Here is a 16,606-nt window from a genome sequence, read left to right on the forward strand (position 1 = left end):
CGGGACAGGCACACTAATAGGGACAGTTACCCTAAATCAAACTTCATATCTATATAAGTTTACTTCTCAGGTTAACTCAGTTTAGTGAATTATTTGTTCTAAATTAACGTTAATATGCTTTATATAACAATATATGCTTATGTTTTTATCGCGAGTTAGTTTGAATTCTTATTGCTCTGATGTTTATCTTCATTTTGGCGGAAATTTGTATTAAAAAATTGCCAATATAATCCGCGCCTGCGCATGCGCGCAGAGAGAGACTAAGCAAAGGCGAGACTCGTGCGGCGCGAACGCGTGAATGGCGATACATTGAGAAAGTTTTCCGCGCGCGGAATAAAATTTCCTGCCTCCCGTATCTTCTTATTTTCTTTAAATGGGAACGCTTTGTCCCCCCACGTGCACCTCCCGAAGAAAATTAAACTTTAGAACTATCGTAGTTTAAAGGGATTATTGGGAAATTGCAAAAGTTCGCCATTCCTCAAAGTTTACGACTTCACCACCTTCAGTACGATTTGGCCGGGCAATTTAAAAGTGTAATAGTCTGTTCGCGAATAAAAAGCTCGATAAGTGAAGAATGTATTGTGAAGAACTATCGACAGATTCGCGTGGCAGACCAATAATAACTTCGCGATGAGAGTTCCAGCAGAAATTTTGGCACCTCAATTATCTCATTTCGGCGCAGCTATACATCATTATGACAAATATCGCTTGAATCGTTTCTTTTTGTTAAATCGCGCATTTTTCATACTCTCGCTCGGCGTGATGCGCGATCACGAAGATGTATCACGTGAAATTGTAGATTCCTCAGAGACACGCGACGATGCTTGCGACGTATCGAATATCGATCGCGAGCCGTCACCGACCGAACATATCGTCACGTTCGACAAACAGTCGTCCCCTCCTTCGTCGCGTTTACAAATGGTGATCGGCGACTGCTCATAGAAATTCAAACGAGTATTGTCTGGCGGAGAGCTCTCGCTCTTCGCGTCCGAATCCCAATTTCTCTTGGTTTCCCGGACGTAATTACTGCGTCCCAGCGACGCTAAGTGATGTGTTTCAGGATTGACGACGGCAGGGATTAAAAACGGTTTAAAAAACGGGCGGTTTGCTCAAGACGGAGTGAGTAATAATGTTGTTTACAACGCTAGTCGCTGGGCGTTTCCTTAATTGTCTTATCGATCATTTAATCGGTTAACTTTAACTTTTATATCATCAAATTTGTTTTTAAACAGTAATGTAAATTTATATTTCTAAAAAGTGGAGAATTGTTACAACGTAACGAGAAAAAACTTTATGATGCTCAGATAATCTGAGTTTTTTAAATTAGGGATAATTAGGCTTAAATGTGTTTTATCAAGTAAGGTACTTTTTACGTAATGTTACTGTTATAACATGTTTTAATGGAAACTAGCTAAATGCAAATTTTTAACGAATTTGCTTTGTCCAAGCAAATTCACTCTGCGCGATAAGTGAGCCGTGTGAACTCATCCTAAATATCGTGTCTGCTTTACCGTGCTAATACACGTAGGAAAAGACAGGAGAGGGCAAAAGTACGGGCTGGTCGTGCAAGAATAACCTCTATCTTTTTGTCTAGAGCGCACTAATACCGACGCTGCGTACATAGTTTCTTTCCCTTTCTCTTAGCCTAAATGTACGAGCGACAGTAGGGAACGACTCTGGAAGCGTTTTTACCAAAACCTTCCTCTTAACAGTCTCGGAAGCACACGCCGAGTCTTTTTACCTTAATAGACCCGCTCTCCGTCCTGTATCACCCTTTGTGCTGGCGCGTGGAAATGGCTCGATAGGGATCGCGCCGTTTATCGCCGTGTTTAGAATGAAGGAAGACAACTTACGGAAGACACGACGCTGTTATTGCCACGTGTTGTTTGTCGCTTTCCGCGTTGTTTGTTACCTCCTTCGGCGGCGACGTTTGTTACAAGGGAGGAACGTCTTGAAGAACGGTACCTGGCGAAAAGCGCGAGGTCAATGCGCATAAATCCGCCAGCGAGAGACGCCCGCGCGTCTCTTGATTTACATAATCCGTTTTCAAGTGGCGGCGCTTTGCTTCTTACACGGCTTACACTCCTTTGTTAGCTTGTAACGCGATGCCAGCTGAACTGAAATTTATTAAACAATGCGGAAAAGAGCTATGTGTGCGCCTGACATATAAATATTGAAATGCTAGCCCGGTGAATTTAGTTTGAAATGAATAGCGAACAAATGCAAGTTTTTCGAGTAATATCGAAATGCTCGCGTATCTAAAGATAATTTTCTGATAATTTAATTTTCTATTCGATAAAATAGGAATGTTAGACAATTAAACTAGTGTGTTGGCGTTTGAATGACAGGTGTTCCTAAACTTACACGATATAATGATGTTGCCGGAAGAACACGATTCACTTTTCCAAACGCGTTTCGAAACCAGAAAAGCAATTCGAGATGGAGAGACAAACAAGGTCGCGACTCGCAAAAGCGTCAAGAACGAGAAACCGAAGAGAAGCGAACGAAAGAGAAATAAGATAGAAAATAATGATCTCGTTGTTAAGGATTAGATTGCGATCCCTCGGAACAGTAGAGGAGACGACTCTTACTATTTTATGCGTACTTTTGCTCAACGTTGCGTGGCTGCTAACGATGTATTTGAAATTTGAAAAAAAAACAGTATTTTCTTCGTATTACATTACGTTGATGTAGTTTTGAGGCTAACGACTTGCAAATTTTTCTTAATTTTTGTAAAAGTTTAAAGATATTTATTATATATTTCGCATTCTTTTATTTGATAAGACTCGTAAAGAAGTTTATTATTTTTAATATATATATACATATATACATGTATTAAATTTACGTTTTAAACTAAAATTTTATTATTTTGTCAAAATTTTATTATTCTGTCAAGTATGCGAAAAAGATGACGCCGTCGTATTCGTTCCAACACATGCGAGGAAAAAAATGAATATTCGGTCTCGTCCATAACAGTCACGACAGTTTTGTCGATCGGGGATTATCGATTCGCGTCACGGAATAGAGCAGGCACCGAAAGGAGGCAAGGAGGAAACAGCTCGGCAATACCGACGGAACGATTGTCATTCGTCGAGAGACGAGACAGAGGAAGGACAAAGAAGAAGTAAGCGGACGATGAAAAACGCGTTATCTGAAAACGTGACGTGCGATATTAGTGTGGTTCTTTTAAGATTGATCGGTCAGAAAATTTCCTATGATTGATAAGACTTTGCGTGCACCATCGCGATTTTGTCGCGAAATAAAAAGAAAGAAGAGAAATATATAACGCTTTTTAACTTCGCACTCTTTCGTTTAGTTGTTCAAGCTTATATTTTATTTACGTATTACTTTCAAATCTTGAACTTCAACTTTTTTCGAATATTAAATTTACTTTATAAATGCATTATCATCGATAACTTAAAAAAATTATTCAAAATACTTTTTAATCCCTTAAGTTTCATTGCAGATTATACAGTTTTTTCTTTTTGAGATACAAAGTGCAAAGCGGATCCAAGTAGTTCACGTTTAACATAAAAGTGCGTGCTGAGAAACTTTGAATATTTTACCATTCTCTTCCTTCTAATACATAATTTATCATTTTGCATGATATTCGATGCAACGCGTTTCGCAATAAGGTCGCAAAAAAAGAGTGACATTATCAAGAGAATGCGCAGTGGTTTATTTAACAACGCGGCGGCGCAGATATTGGTGCAAATAGATGCAGGCAGCTCAATCGTATTAAGCCAGTACAGTTTTTGCGCGCCATGCACGGCCACCACGTATAAATAGTGATAAGGTAAATTTAATTTTCTACCGAGCAATCCATTAACGAGGAGCGATTCTGCGAGAACCGAGCGCGGTAAAGGATGATGCCAGAAGGAAAGCATCGGGAAACGAAATTTTACGGTCAGAATATCAGAGGAATATATTTTAATATTCACGTTTAAGAGAAAGTTTTTTTCTTTTTATAAATGACATACTTACATCAATTAGATAAGTAAAAAAAAAATATTAGATCAAATAATGTGGATTTATAGATATATCGCGAACTCAAATTGTGCTTTAACTTTATATATATGTACAAGCGAATTGCAATGCTTGACACGCGGACAACGCTACGGCGCCTTTCCGAAAGGATGGTATTCAAAGGATGATTTTGAGGCACGTGCCGGTATACGCGGTCGTCGGTCATCGATACGAGATGCATTTTCCAAGAGGGAGCCGGGAGGTAAAGGGGATAGAGAATGCGGTTATTCGCCGAAGTTATGCATGATTCCGACCGTCGTCTCCATAGAATGCCGAGTCTCCGTTCTCGCATGCTCAGCGGTTGTCTCCGGCTCCACTATCTTTCAATCCGCGTCCCGATCGATCGATCGAGCCACTCTCTTGAATAAGGGACTCACACGCGTTTGAACCGTGCGCGTCTCTACGGTAATTTCGACCACACTTCAGCAGATGCAGTCGAGAGAGTTCGGCGACAATCTGCGCATTGACGCGCCGCTAACCGCCGCCGCATTGGCGACACGCGGACAGATGCGACGGGACTGTTCGTTTAAGCAGCAACGCGGAATACGATCGATGTGTACACAGTATATACAGGATGTTTCACACGCAAAATTGTAACGTCGTAATATTCAAAAATGTTTTAGGAAAGTAATTTGTTTGATTGAATTTCAAGTATAACGGTTTTGTTTTGTTGTTAATTTATGCTTAATTGAATTATATAGTTTGGCGACCTGCATTTGTTACAATTGCAAAAGAGATCGTAACAGTGGAGTCGTCGGCTGTGTTGTGTTAATAGTCTTTGTGTATATGTATGTAATTGACATTAAACCTCTCTCGTAATAGACCATAGAGAGTTTACAGAAACGAGCGCGCGTCACGCTCGAGTGTCGCTTAAATCGCAGTTCCAGGAAATTAATATAATGTGAAACCAGACTGCTGGAAAGAGAGAGGAGATAAAAAGAGAGGGAGAGAGAGGGGAAAGAGAGAGATCACGCTGCGTAGCAGCGGCTGTTTAGCTGTACAAATATATTTGATGCTGCATTGTCGTCGCATCAACATCGTTGCACGTTGTTGCGCGCGCGATGACGTGCTTGATTATTTGAAATCGAGCTCACAATATAAAAACAAACATATATATGTAACCGAATAAAACTTTAAACAGATTATAGCTGGTAACTACCAGTGTGTCTAGTTACTGACCAGTATTTCGTAATACTTGCTAAACATCGCTAAGTTTGATAGACGCTTGTTTGATCAGTAACTGGATAATAAAACTAGTCAGTTTCTCTAAATCAATTTCTGACCAATTTCTAATCAGTTTTAGATAACTTAAAAATATAAATATTAGAATAAACTGAAATATATATATATAGTATTATAGTTAACCACACATATACATAGATATAACTAAATATATTCTATATGTTTGTTTTTCAATTGAAATGTATCTGAAAAAACTATCCGTAGAATATTCAATAGGGGATTTGAACCGCAGTCTGAGTTTTTCTAGATCAACAATCTTACCACCTATTCCAAAACAATTTTCAAAAAAAGTAAAAATAACGCCAAGAGTACACACAGAAAAATGCATACTGTATCAAGTATATAATAAGTTTATATATCCGCAAATATATTATAAGATTTTCGTAAGTATTTAATTTACTCAAAATACAAATTTACTAAGATTTAGAGTGTATTTTGAGTAAATTAAATACTTACAAAGATCTTATAATATATTTGCGGATATATAAACTTATTATATACTTGGATACAGTATGTTTTTCTGTGTGTACACGCGTAACTCTCGTATTTCTAGAAAAAGTATTGCTTACTGTACTACATAAAAACTCTTTCTTTACAAGATTATTCTACAAAAGAAATGGTATCAGAAAGTAGCCTTAAATAAATTTTGTACGTTTATACATTGTTACAAAATAAAATATTAGAAAATTATAAAAATAGCTTTGCGTGAAAAGTCTTAAACCATATCAAATTACAAATTTATAGACTTCGCTTTGTATAAAAAAAACCTATGTGAAACTATTTTCAAAATAAAAAATATTTAATGCAAAGAAACTTTTGGCGCAGCTGCACCGAAAACTATATTGTACTAAAGTTCAGTCTGATGTGATAGCTAGTCAATAGCTTTTTTATTAAGCGTACGATAAAGTACGTACTTTCCTTTTTTTGATAAAATAACATTATTTTCTTAGACAAAACTCATTTAACGGTGATTCTCAAAAGTATTGACTATTACTTGAAGAGCTCTCATAATTAGAGCTACTCTCTTGTAGTGCTAATTGATTTATTATGAAATTAAACTTCCATATGTAAAGTACATGATCAGCTCATGTGTAATGTGTGTGTGTGTACTTTGTCTTTAGTTTTTGATACAGCTGCGCCAAAGTTTTTATATTAAATATTTTAAAAATAGTTCCACATGGGTTTTCGCAGGCACATTGCGATGACTAAGATGTGAGTCGCTGGCTATTGAGGAAAGTGCGCGGCGACGTCGGAAATGAATTCTCGAATGGATTTTAACAGGACAAATTTCTACATCCAGATACACTCGTCGGTTTATCTATAGTGTTTTTTGTAACTTCTTTCTGACTCTCTTTGCTTTGTCGCTTTTGGTTTATACACGAGAGTTTTATCCCGCGTACCTGAGATAGCTTTCGCTTTCTTCTTTTGTTCGCGCGGATAATATTGCGTGAGTTTAACTTTGTAGATTATCGGTTACATCACCGATATCAACATGTGAGATACGGGAATGGAAAATTGTGGAAAGCGTGATGTCTTCTTTTTTAGGATCGCTCGGAATTTAGTCGGAGTCGATATTACTGCAGGAAATGAGCGTGGACGATGGAAAATGAAAAATTGAGTGAACACACAATATTTCAAAACTGTGTGAAAAAGATCATTTCATGAATTTAGATTTCTTAGTTACGCCATCACTTTCTGTTACTTTAAAGCTTATCTCTACGTACGATTGAGATATTTCTGTAAATTTTACTGTTTTACTTCTATGAATAAATTTAAATTTAAATAAATTTAAGAATCGAAAGATGAGTGAAGGACGCTTGTGCATCAGTTGAAAAGCAAGTATCTTTTTAGCACTTTGCGGCCCATCTTACTTCGCAGGCTACTGCTCTCGAAGTGAAAAAATTGGCATCGACCAGGAATAGTATCCGAGATCTTGCCTTCGGTCAATCTAAGCGTCGCAGAGTCTAACGCCTTAGTCGCGTGGCTATCGTCGCTGTTGTTTTTAATATTCTTTTGTTTCTTCTCATAGCACTGCATACTATCGTGTATCGAAGCAATCGATTATTTGTGTTCTTTAGAGGTTTTCTTTGCTTTTTAGTCTTTGTAGTTTTTTTATTTTGTTTCTCTTTTTTGTATTTTTTATTTCTTTTTGTACACTCTTTTCACCTATCTTTAGTTTTTTTTTGATTAATTGTTTTTTATTATGCAACGCCTTTCGAAACGCGAACGCATCTCACTTTTCATGATGAGAGGCTGGAATGATGCACGAAGGTCCTATAAAGTCATAAGAGACCTGTTTAATGCAAATTTTCGGAATGAAGATAATGCAATTTCGACAAACCGTTAAAAAAACAATACAACGGTTTGAGGAAACAGGTACCGTCAAAGATCGTCCAAAATCTGGAAGACCAGCGTCAGCGACAAATCTTGAAAAGTCGTTACATGTTTTGCAATCTTTCGTGGAAGATTCTTACACTTCGATTTGCAAAGTAGTTCAAGAAATCAGATAAATCTTATGTCTGTTCACATAAAATATTGAACAAAACAAATTTCATCTCTTTAGAGTTCGTCTGATACATGAGTTAAATGATGATGACTTTGATCGACGCGTTGAATTCTGTGAAATCATGATGGCAAGAATAGATACAGACCCTGATTTCTCGTTTAGAATTGTTTTTTTCGATGAGGCAAAGTTTCAACTAAACGGTACTCTAAATAAATAATAGTCGATATTGGTCTGATACGAACCCTCATTAGATGCGAGAAGATAACACCCAATATCTACAGAAGTTAAATGTTTGGGCAGGTATACTAAATGATAGTTTAATTGGACCATTTTTTATCGAAAGTGATTTAAATGCTCAAAAATATGAGAATATGCTGAGGAATAAAGTGGTCCCTGCAATAACCGCGATTGTAGGTGAAAAAATTAAGAACACGTGGTTCCAACTAGACGAGGTGCACCATCTCATTATGAACGAGACGTTCGCGATTACTTAGAAACAGTTTTTCTCGATCGATAGATAGGAAGGAAAGAAACAATTGAGTGGCCAGCCCGATCGTCGGATTTGACATCTCTCGATTACTTTCTGAAAGGTCGAGTCTACAATACGAAGCCTCAGAATTTAAATGATCTAAGACATTGAATCCTTGATGAAACAGCACTTATCCCAGCACTTATCAATGAAATGATTAGAAATGCCGTTTCAGGATTTTACTATCGAATAGAATACTGTCAAGAAGTGAATTGTGAGCAATTGAAGCATCTTCTCAGTTAATTTTTACTATTGCTGGTTGAATTGGCTGACTGATCTTGCTTTCATCGGCTGGATTATCTTCCGATCTTGTCTTAGTTAGTTGGATCATCTTTTGATCTTGCCTTTGTGGGTTAGACATCTTATCATAAAAAGTTCGATAACATCAAAACGGTTTATTTAAAGTGGATTAAATTATAGTGCTTTGAAAAAGTCTGAAGAAGGGCTACAAAAATATGCAATAAAAATTAAGGTGTTCTATTCAAAAAATTTAAGGTGACTTTGTCCTAATCTTGGTGATGTCATTCAAGGTCAAACTGATAAGACTAGTAAATAGATCTTTTAAAATCCTACAACTTTTATCTGAAACACTTTTTTTTTAATGTCTGTTTTCGAGATTTTTTGAAGTACCAGTACTTTTATACACTTTGTATATATTATATTTAATTAAATGTAATTGGATTGTATGCTTAATATGTCAGTAATTGGGTCTTTTACCCTATATCAGTCTCTTCCCCTATCAGTCTATTATTGTTTTATAATTAAATATAAAAATAGAAAGCCGTATACAATTTGAATTTTTTTAGAAGAATATTTCGAATTTTGCTAGACATAATTGTTATTTACTGATTAGTTTATATTGATTAGCTCTTTCCTCTAATTTATACCTAGAGAATAATGACTATTTAGAGTCTTTATTGGGCAAAAATTAGCTGTTATTTACTGATCTATTTAATGAAGCTACTTTCTGACTAATTTGTAGCCAAATTTAAACAGAGTTTTTTATCCAGTTATTATTACTTTGTGTGTGTGCGTGTGATATGACATAATATACAATAATTACAACCTAATAAATACTAATCAGTCTATGTTTTTTTAAACATTTTTCTACTAAGTATATGTATATATCGCACGTAAACTACAAATATTCATTACCTAAATCACATTTAATCTAAATAGAATAGTAAAGTAATTAAAAACAATAGCAAGTGTTTTTTAAATTATACATTAATTGTTTTCAAATAAAATAAGCAAAATATACGTAAAATATTGATATACATTATCATGTCTTTATTGAATTTATATGACTATTTATTTGACGATTACAATTCACGAGTTATTGACGCGATGGAAAAGCGAAAGACGAAATAGGTTTTTTTACCTTTGCGATTTCATATTCTGGTTTATTTTCGATATCGAGCGCTTTCGGCAATCGATCTGACGCACGCTTTAATGCATATTCGTTATGACGAGGTGCACCCTGGATACATATTCCACCAAATGGCTCGATTCCAAACGGATACGACGTTATACGACGTTCTCCACAACGTCAACGCGCGCTCTCTCGATTCAGATTACAAAAGCGTTTTCCCTTGCACGAAAGCTGACGTCTACATAACGACGCGAGTGTGGTAGTCGACAAGTGAGGAACAGACAAAAGTATAAAACGGGAGTAAAATGGGTTTAGAGAAAAGAGAGAAGAGTTGCGGCGATGGTGGTGGTAGTGCGGAGCACACAGCGCATAAAGAACGCGAAATCCCGTCTCGACAAAAACGATGTGGAGAGGAACACTCGTGGAAGCTTCTCTCTCTCCGGGGAGATACGTCTTCTCGAATCAGTTCGCGGAAAGAGAATCACGACGTAAAATGGTGCTCGTAATAATCCGCGACGCAATAATGCCACTAGACAAATTGTCTCGGTTGAGATTTTTATTCTGATATATGTCTCGTTAAAGTAAATTCCGTTTTATATGGAATTTTCTATTGCGAGATATCTTGTTCAGCGCGACGACGTGGGAGAGTTTTCACGAAATTATATTACACTTAATTTTCTTGAACAATTATTGTGTAAAATAAAATATGACACAACGTGATATGGCCGTTGACGTAAAATAAATATGAAAGTTAGAAATTAATATTCTCGAGAAGAAAATTATATAAAAGCACAAAGCTTCGACTAAAAAGCGTTTGGAGAATTGAATTCCAACTGGAAGACCAAAGAAAGACAGAGATACAAAGGCGGATACAAGATGAATCGTCGTTGCGGTCGAAACGGGCGTATTGTGACGAACGGAAACGCATATGGCTCTTCCCCACGAAGACGGAAGTTTCGCGGCTTGCGAGGGGTAAAAGCAGCTCATACGGAAAATCGCAAAGTCGAGCGTCGGCCCGGGCCTTACGTTCGCAGATTGCGACCGCGATACGGGCTATTAAGCGTATGCAAAGCGGAGTTAATTTCATTGAACTTTCCGGGCAGCAAAGTTTCGCGCGCGCCCCGCTACCATGAAATGTGGCGGTGGCGGCAGCAGCGGCGGCGGCGGCGGCGTCGTCGGTAGTGGTGGTTTAAACGAGCTGGCGGTGGTGGAATACGTAATGAGAGAACTGAAAACTATAGATATCCCCGTCGTTGAAATGTCTCTCACCGGGCAACGCGTTGCGCTTAAACACTGATTTGCATCGTGCATTTTGTCGAGAGATTTCGCATAACGTTGGAAACTCGGTGAGCATAATCTTTTTGCGTCCTCCCGATTGCGCGGAATATAAATGCAACTTGGATGTAAATTAATTTCGTGCGTGAACGAGAAGCAAGATGACGCGTTAAACCTTACATGTAAACACAGTAGAGTTCTCTTGATATATCGTTTAATCGTGAAGATTTTTGTATTTTTCTGAAATAAATATATGTAAATGACACTTTTTGTTTTAGATCCGGCGCGATTCTTGCGAGATGTTTCACGTGCATTGACATGTGTCCGAAAAAATCGGGAAGTATCCAGAAATATGCATTCGTGCCAAGAATTGTTTCGCGCTGGCGAAAAACAACATCGGATAGTAACGCGCGGTTTTGCTGCATGATGCAGTTTTCGCGACTTATTCTTCGCGACTTGTCTAAACGACTTACGACTTTAACTCCGGTTTCCACAACGGTTTGCGTAATACATCGACCGCTTACCGGTATTATTCTATCCACTTATGCAAATAGGATGCGGCTCGCGCGCGCGTTCCAGGCTACGGGAGAAAAAGAGACGAGCGCACGGAAAAGCGATGGTTTCTTAACGCGGGATACTTGTATAAACTTCGATCTTCCGTCACATCGTAAATCGAGCGACTCGTGGATAGTTTAACGCATCGCACGTGCAAGTCGCCGCCAACGTTATATCGAGTTTACGTTTTATGCGAGAGTTCTGGCCTCACACAAGCTCTTTGTACGCTTGCTGCTTTATCGTCGTCTTAACATTTATTTAATGTTACGAGCGGGAAACAATCTACCGCGAATGCATACGTTGAACAAATCGCCAAGAATCGAGATATATTTGTTTTTTATTCGGTCATGACAATTTTAAAATTGTAACTTTAACATAACAAAAATATTGAAGTATATTTTTATGATGAGAAGATACCACTAACTTTGGTATATTTTTAACAGTATTTGAAAGTTTTTTTTAGCAACTGAAGAGGTTTAAAGTGTGTAATTCCAAAGCGAAGGATTTGGTTTGCTTTGCCATAAAATTTGCTTTTTTTTTTCTCTTCTTTCGTATAATAAATATTTTATCCTCTCTCTTCTCTTTCTCTCTCTCTTTTCTCTCGCTTCGACTATAGCAATTTCCATAAAATACTCGAACTGCTATGCAAATGGCGGTCAATGCGTTTCGATTATACATACTCTTTGTACCGTCGCATGCCCGAAGGGGCGAAAAAAATAGGTTGCGTTTAGCTTGCGGTACATACAACCAACAATACGTGCGGTCGTTGTATTTTATGGTAGCGCGGCGGCTGCGGTCGATTGTATAGAGCTCGGACGAGTGAAAGTTATGTTTTTGATTATCGCTAGGACGATTTACAGTGTTGCCCGGCTATTTACGGCTTGATGAATTGTCATGGACGATTGTTGGAAAATGTCACTCACTTCCGTTTTTAACCGTATGTTGCATTGCACTTTGAACAATCATGATTTTTGCAATTGCCTGTGACAGTTATTAATTTCTTGTCGATTGTTAATTTTCTATCAAACGCGCGGTATTTACGTGTATAAAAACATTATTTCGAAGATTAAAGTATTTATGAGCTTTTGTATATATTTTACTATATAAATTGTATTTAACGCCAATAGATTCTTTTTTTACATCGGAATAAAAACGAGACTAAAAAAAAAGAAGATCGTGTGCAATAACGTGTCGTAATTCTCATCGTGATTCAAACGAGCGTCCCAATTTTAGCATTAAGCGGATGCTGCGGAAAAATTCGTTTCTCAGAGCCTCGACTGCACTCAGCCTGCGATTTTCTTTCGATCAAGCGCATTATGCAAGAATATTGCGCTTCGATCGCTATCCTGTCCGTATATTTACGTGGTATCGTGTCAAGGCGTGGCAAGACCGCTTAACACGAGACTGCGCGTGCTGCGAAAATTCTGCTCCAGAAAATTCTGCGAAAATTGCCGGCATCGAGTAACTTTAATAGTCCATATAACGCGGGTGCGGTCTATCAGTCGGCTATTTTTTAGTAAAATAATTTTTCGGAGTTTTGCTGAGATTTGTTTGTGTGTGCGCACGCGTGAGAAATGGATTGATAATCAAAGGCGCGTGAGGCGGTCATTTACATTTTCAAACACGTATAAGGATGATTACATAATGTAATATATGTTGGATATATTTATAAAGAATTTTGTATTGTATTAATTTATAAAGAAACTCTAATAAGGATCACGAAAGTGTAAAAAATATGAATTATTCGTATTACGTCATAAGAGTTAAGCAATTATTAATTTGTTTGTTTGTCGACTAGATGATACACCCGTGAAAGATAAAAAAATAAAATAAAATGCGATTTGATTGTTGTCTGGTAATCTAGCAGTTATGCGCTGAACGATATGGCGATCGTTGTGGAATGCGGGTTGATCAAACCGGTTAATTGAACAAGGTTGAATAGAATAAGGCAGTATGATTTTGTGCTCGCGCTAGCGGGATGCTACATCGTTCGAGAACGTTATGCCGAACGCGTATAACAAGCCGCGTACAGACCAAGCTATGCATTATCGATGACAGCCCTGAAACGTGTAATTGCTGCGCGGCTGATAAAAATAAAGAAACGATCCCAGCCAGTCACTGCGCCGCACCGCCCTGTACACTTCCGCGGTGCGTCCCTACGCGTTTGTTCGATATCGAATCTGATCCTCGAGATGTATCGACGTCCGTACCAATAAAATATCGCTCATTTATGTTCCCTCGGTTACATCATCGCGGCATATCTTCCGACCTTTACCAAGCGTTCGTTCCACCACACCGCGATGCAAAGGCACAAGATGCGCCCCCGATAACTTTCTCTTTAATACATCTTAACACTTTTTACAAATGCGTGTAAAAAAGTGTTCGTCTTTATAAAAATTATACGAAATTCTTATAACTGTTGTTTCACTAGAAAGAGTTGCCGCGTAAACTGCGTCTTCGGTAATGAATTAAAAAAAAAAAACTTTAAGTCAATTATCCTTTGGTATTGTTTCTTTCTCATAACAATATATGATATATCAAATCATCTGTTTGCTCTGTGACGTTTTCATGTCTGATATATTAAGTACGGTAGTTTTCAAATTAACAAACTGTGTCTTCTTGCCAAACTGAATAGTTTAATTATCACGAGAGAAAGAGAGAGAGAGAAAGAGATAGATATAGAAATGTTAAAGTATGAACATGTAATATTCCGTTTCTTACGTAATCTCGACGTTACTATTAATAATGTTTAATAATTCCTGTTTCAGGTGAGTTATGATCTTTGCCCTAATCACGACGATAGCGTATGATTGACTCCTCTCATACTAGGTGAGTAGTACGCGCCACGTATACACACAGCATCGATATTTAATAACCGCCGAGTTACCTCGGAGCTATTAATCGCGGCTTCGGCGCGTCGAAAACGGATCGTTTTCTCCGCAAGTAGCGTGGATAAATGGAGGTAATACCGCTAATTGCACGTATGAATCTTTCTAGTCTGTGTATTCAGTCTGAAACGCGATTCTCTCGCGGGTTCGAGTTTGCCGAATGAGTCGGCACATTCTATATATAAATACGCAAATATATATGTGTGTATATATATACATATACATTTACACGTACACACACGTAAACGGTATAGACATGTATCTATGAGGCTTATGTACAACAACCGATACCGTTAGTCTACGATGCGCAGTGACGCGGATTTGCATATGCCACGAGATTACGTACGCTTCCCTCCCAATTAGCGTTGAACGTTAAATTTAGCGACGGCACGTAACCGAATCAATAATATGTAAACATCGTCGTATTATCGAAGAGAGTCCCATCGGACCGAAACGTGTGAATAAATATCGGTTTATTGCTGATGGTTCAATAAGCAATCTCATCAGTTGCAACGCCGCTCTAAAATGATTAGAATTATTTTAAGAATTATGTACTTTGTATTTATTGTTTTATATTCGGTATATATATACAGGGCGTTTACAAAAGACCGCCTACTAAGTACATAGCGTTATTCCTCATTACAAACTGAGTCAAAAACTCTTTTGAATCATTTTATATAATATATAATATACATATATAATATATCTGTTTAGTTACACTATATTATTTATCGAAAAAAAATATAACGATTCATTGAAAATATACTGATTGAATAAATAAATTGCTTTGTGTGTGTTGTAATTGTTTGCTGCAGTGGAGAACGATATTTATTTATTTATTTATTTATTTATTTATTTATTTATTTATTTTTGTGAAAAATATATATGCGTTTTCTGCAGCTTTTTGCAAATCGTTAATAAATTTGCTTTGTTAAATTATCTCGTAAAAGATGTGGAAAGTTTTTCTACAGAAGGAATATTGTGTATTATCATCTACTGAGGTGGGAGTTTAGATAAACAGGCCGGTAAAAGGAAATTTAATTCTGAATGATAAAGCTGAACACTCTTGTCGCTTGACCAAGTCATCGTGCACCTGCGAAACGTGCGCTAACGATCAATAATGATCTTTCGTGACCTTTCTCCACCCATCGTCAGCGCGCCGGTTTGATTAATTGATTCTAGATCTCTCGCGGTCGTCGACGTTCGGGCAAATCGTATTTGGATAAATCAACGCTGATTGCTATGCGCGAGTAGGCGAAATATCTTTCCGCCAGTCTGCGTGCAATTTAGATTTAAAACGAGAAACATTTATTTTGAAAAGCTACAAAAAGATTTGTCAAAAAATGTAAATCGCTAAGTCGAGAGAGAGAGAGAGAGAGAGAGAGAGGGAAGGAGGGGGATGGGGGAGGGGGAAAGAGGAGAGAGAGAGAGAGAGAGAAGATGAAAATTTATTGAGTCGTTACGAATAAATATATATATATATATATATTATATACATATATTTGTACATATATTTGTCAAGTTTTTCATGACTTAATATAATGACTTGATATAATGACAAAAACCATTATATAAATAATATTATAAATATACGTGTGCGTGTGTATATGTATTATATATGTAGATATATAATATATTCGCTGACAATTATTATTCTCTATAAATAGCTTGAAACTGAATAGGATAACTGTAATAAGATTATGTGGTAAAACTGAAATATATTTTACGCATAAAACAAATAAATATGCGGTAATTATTTTTCTTTTTTTACACGTACAATCTCCAGAACAATATTTCTGCAAATAGGACCAACACACAGTGCAGTGTAAAAACGTATTTCTAAAAAGATAGAGAATTGATAATATTAAATCGCTTTCTAAGACGCGGTGTCTAGATACCTATAGTATAATATCCGTTTGAGTTGCTTCTTGCCGTAATATTAAACGCTTCGAAGCAGAGACTGTATGCGCCATTCTTGCGCTGCAATAGTGGATATTTCTCGGTTCATAAGTCGGTTTTTTACATTTTTTCCCCGCCGAGTCGTGAAAGTTGCTTGATTAAAACTGAGGATTCAGGTACTTTGCCGCGAGACCGTAATTGTTGATGGAAATACGCGGCTAAAGGTTATAACTTCGAAATTTTTTATCTGCTCGTCCTGCCTGTTATCTCTCCATGCAAAATGAATAAAGGCGCGCGCAATCGTTAATCGGAAT

The 16,606-nt window shown here is 37.2% G+C and overlaps 1 protein-coding gene across 1 annotated transcript in view; it reads left to right on the forward strand.

Annotated features, from left to right (window-relative positions):
- Positions 1 to 11,377, forward strand: part of LOC109860222 (CCR4-NOT transcription complex subunit 6-like) — a 58,526-nt gene extending 47,149 nt beyond the window's left edge. Inside the window, exon 4 of the mRNA XM_020439161.1 lies at positions 11,229 to 11,377. Within this exon, the coding sequence (XP_020294750.1) occupies positions 11,229 to 11,377 (149 nt within the window). The remainder of the gene's footprint in view (positions 1 to 11,228) is intronic.
- The last annotated feature ends 5,229 nt before the right edge of the window (positions 11,378 to 16,606 follow it).

Source organism: Pseudomyrmex gracilis, unplaced genomic scaffold (genome assembly GCF_002006095.1).
Source record: "Pseudomyrmex gracilis isolate BER0280 unplaced genomic scaffold, ASM200609v1 scaffold_350, whole genome shotgun sequence".
In the NCBI taxonomy this organism is placed as follows: domain Eukaryota; kingdom Metazoa; phylum Arthropoda; class Insecta; order Hymenoptera; family Formicidae; genus Pseudomyrmex; species Pseudomyrmex gracilis.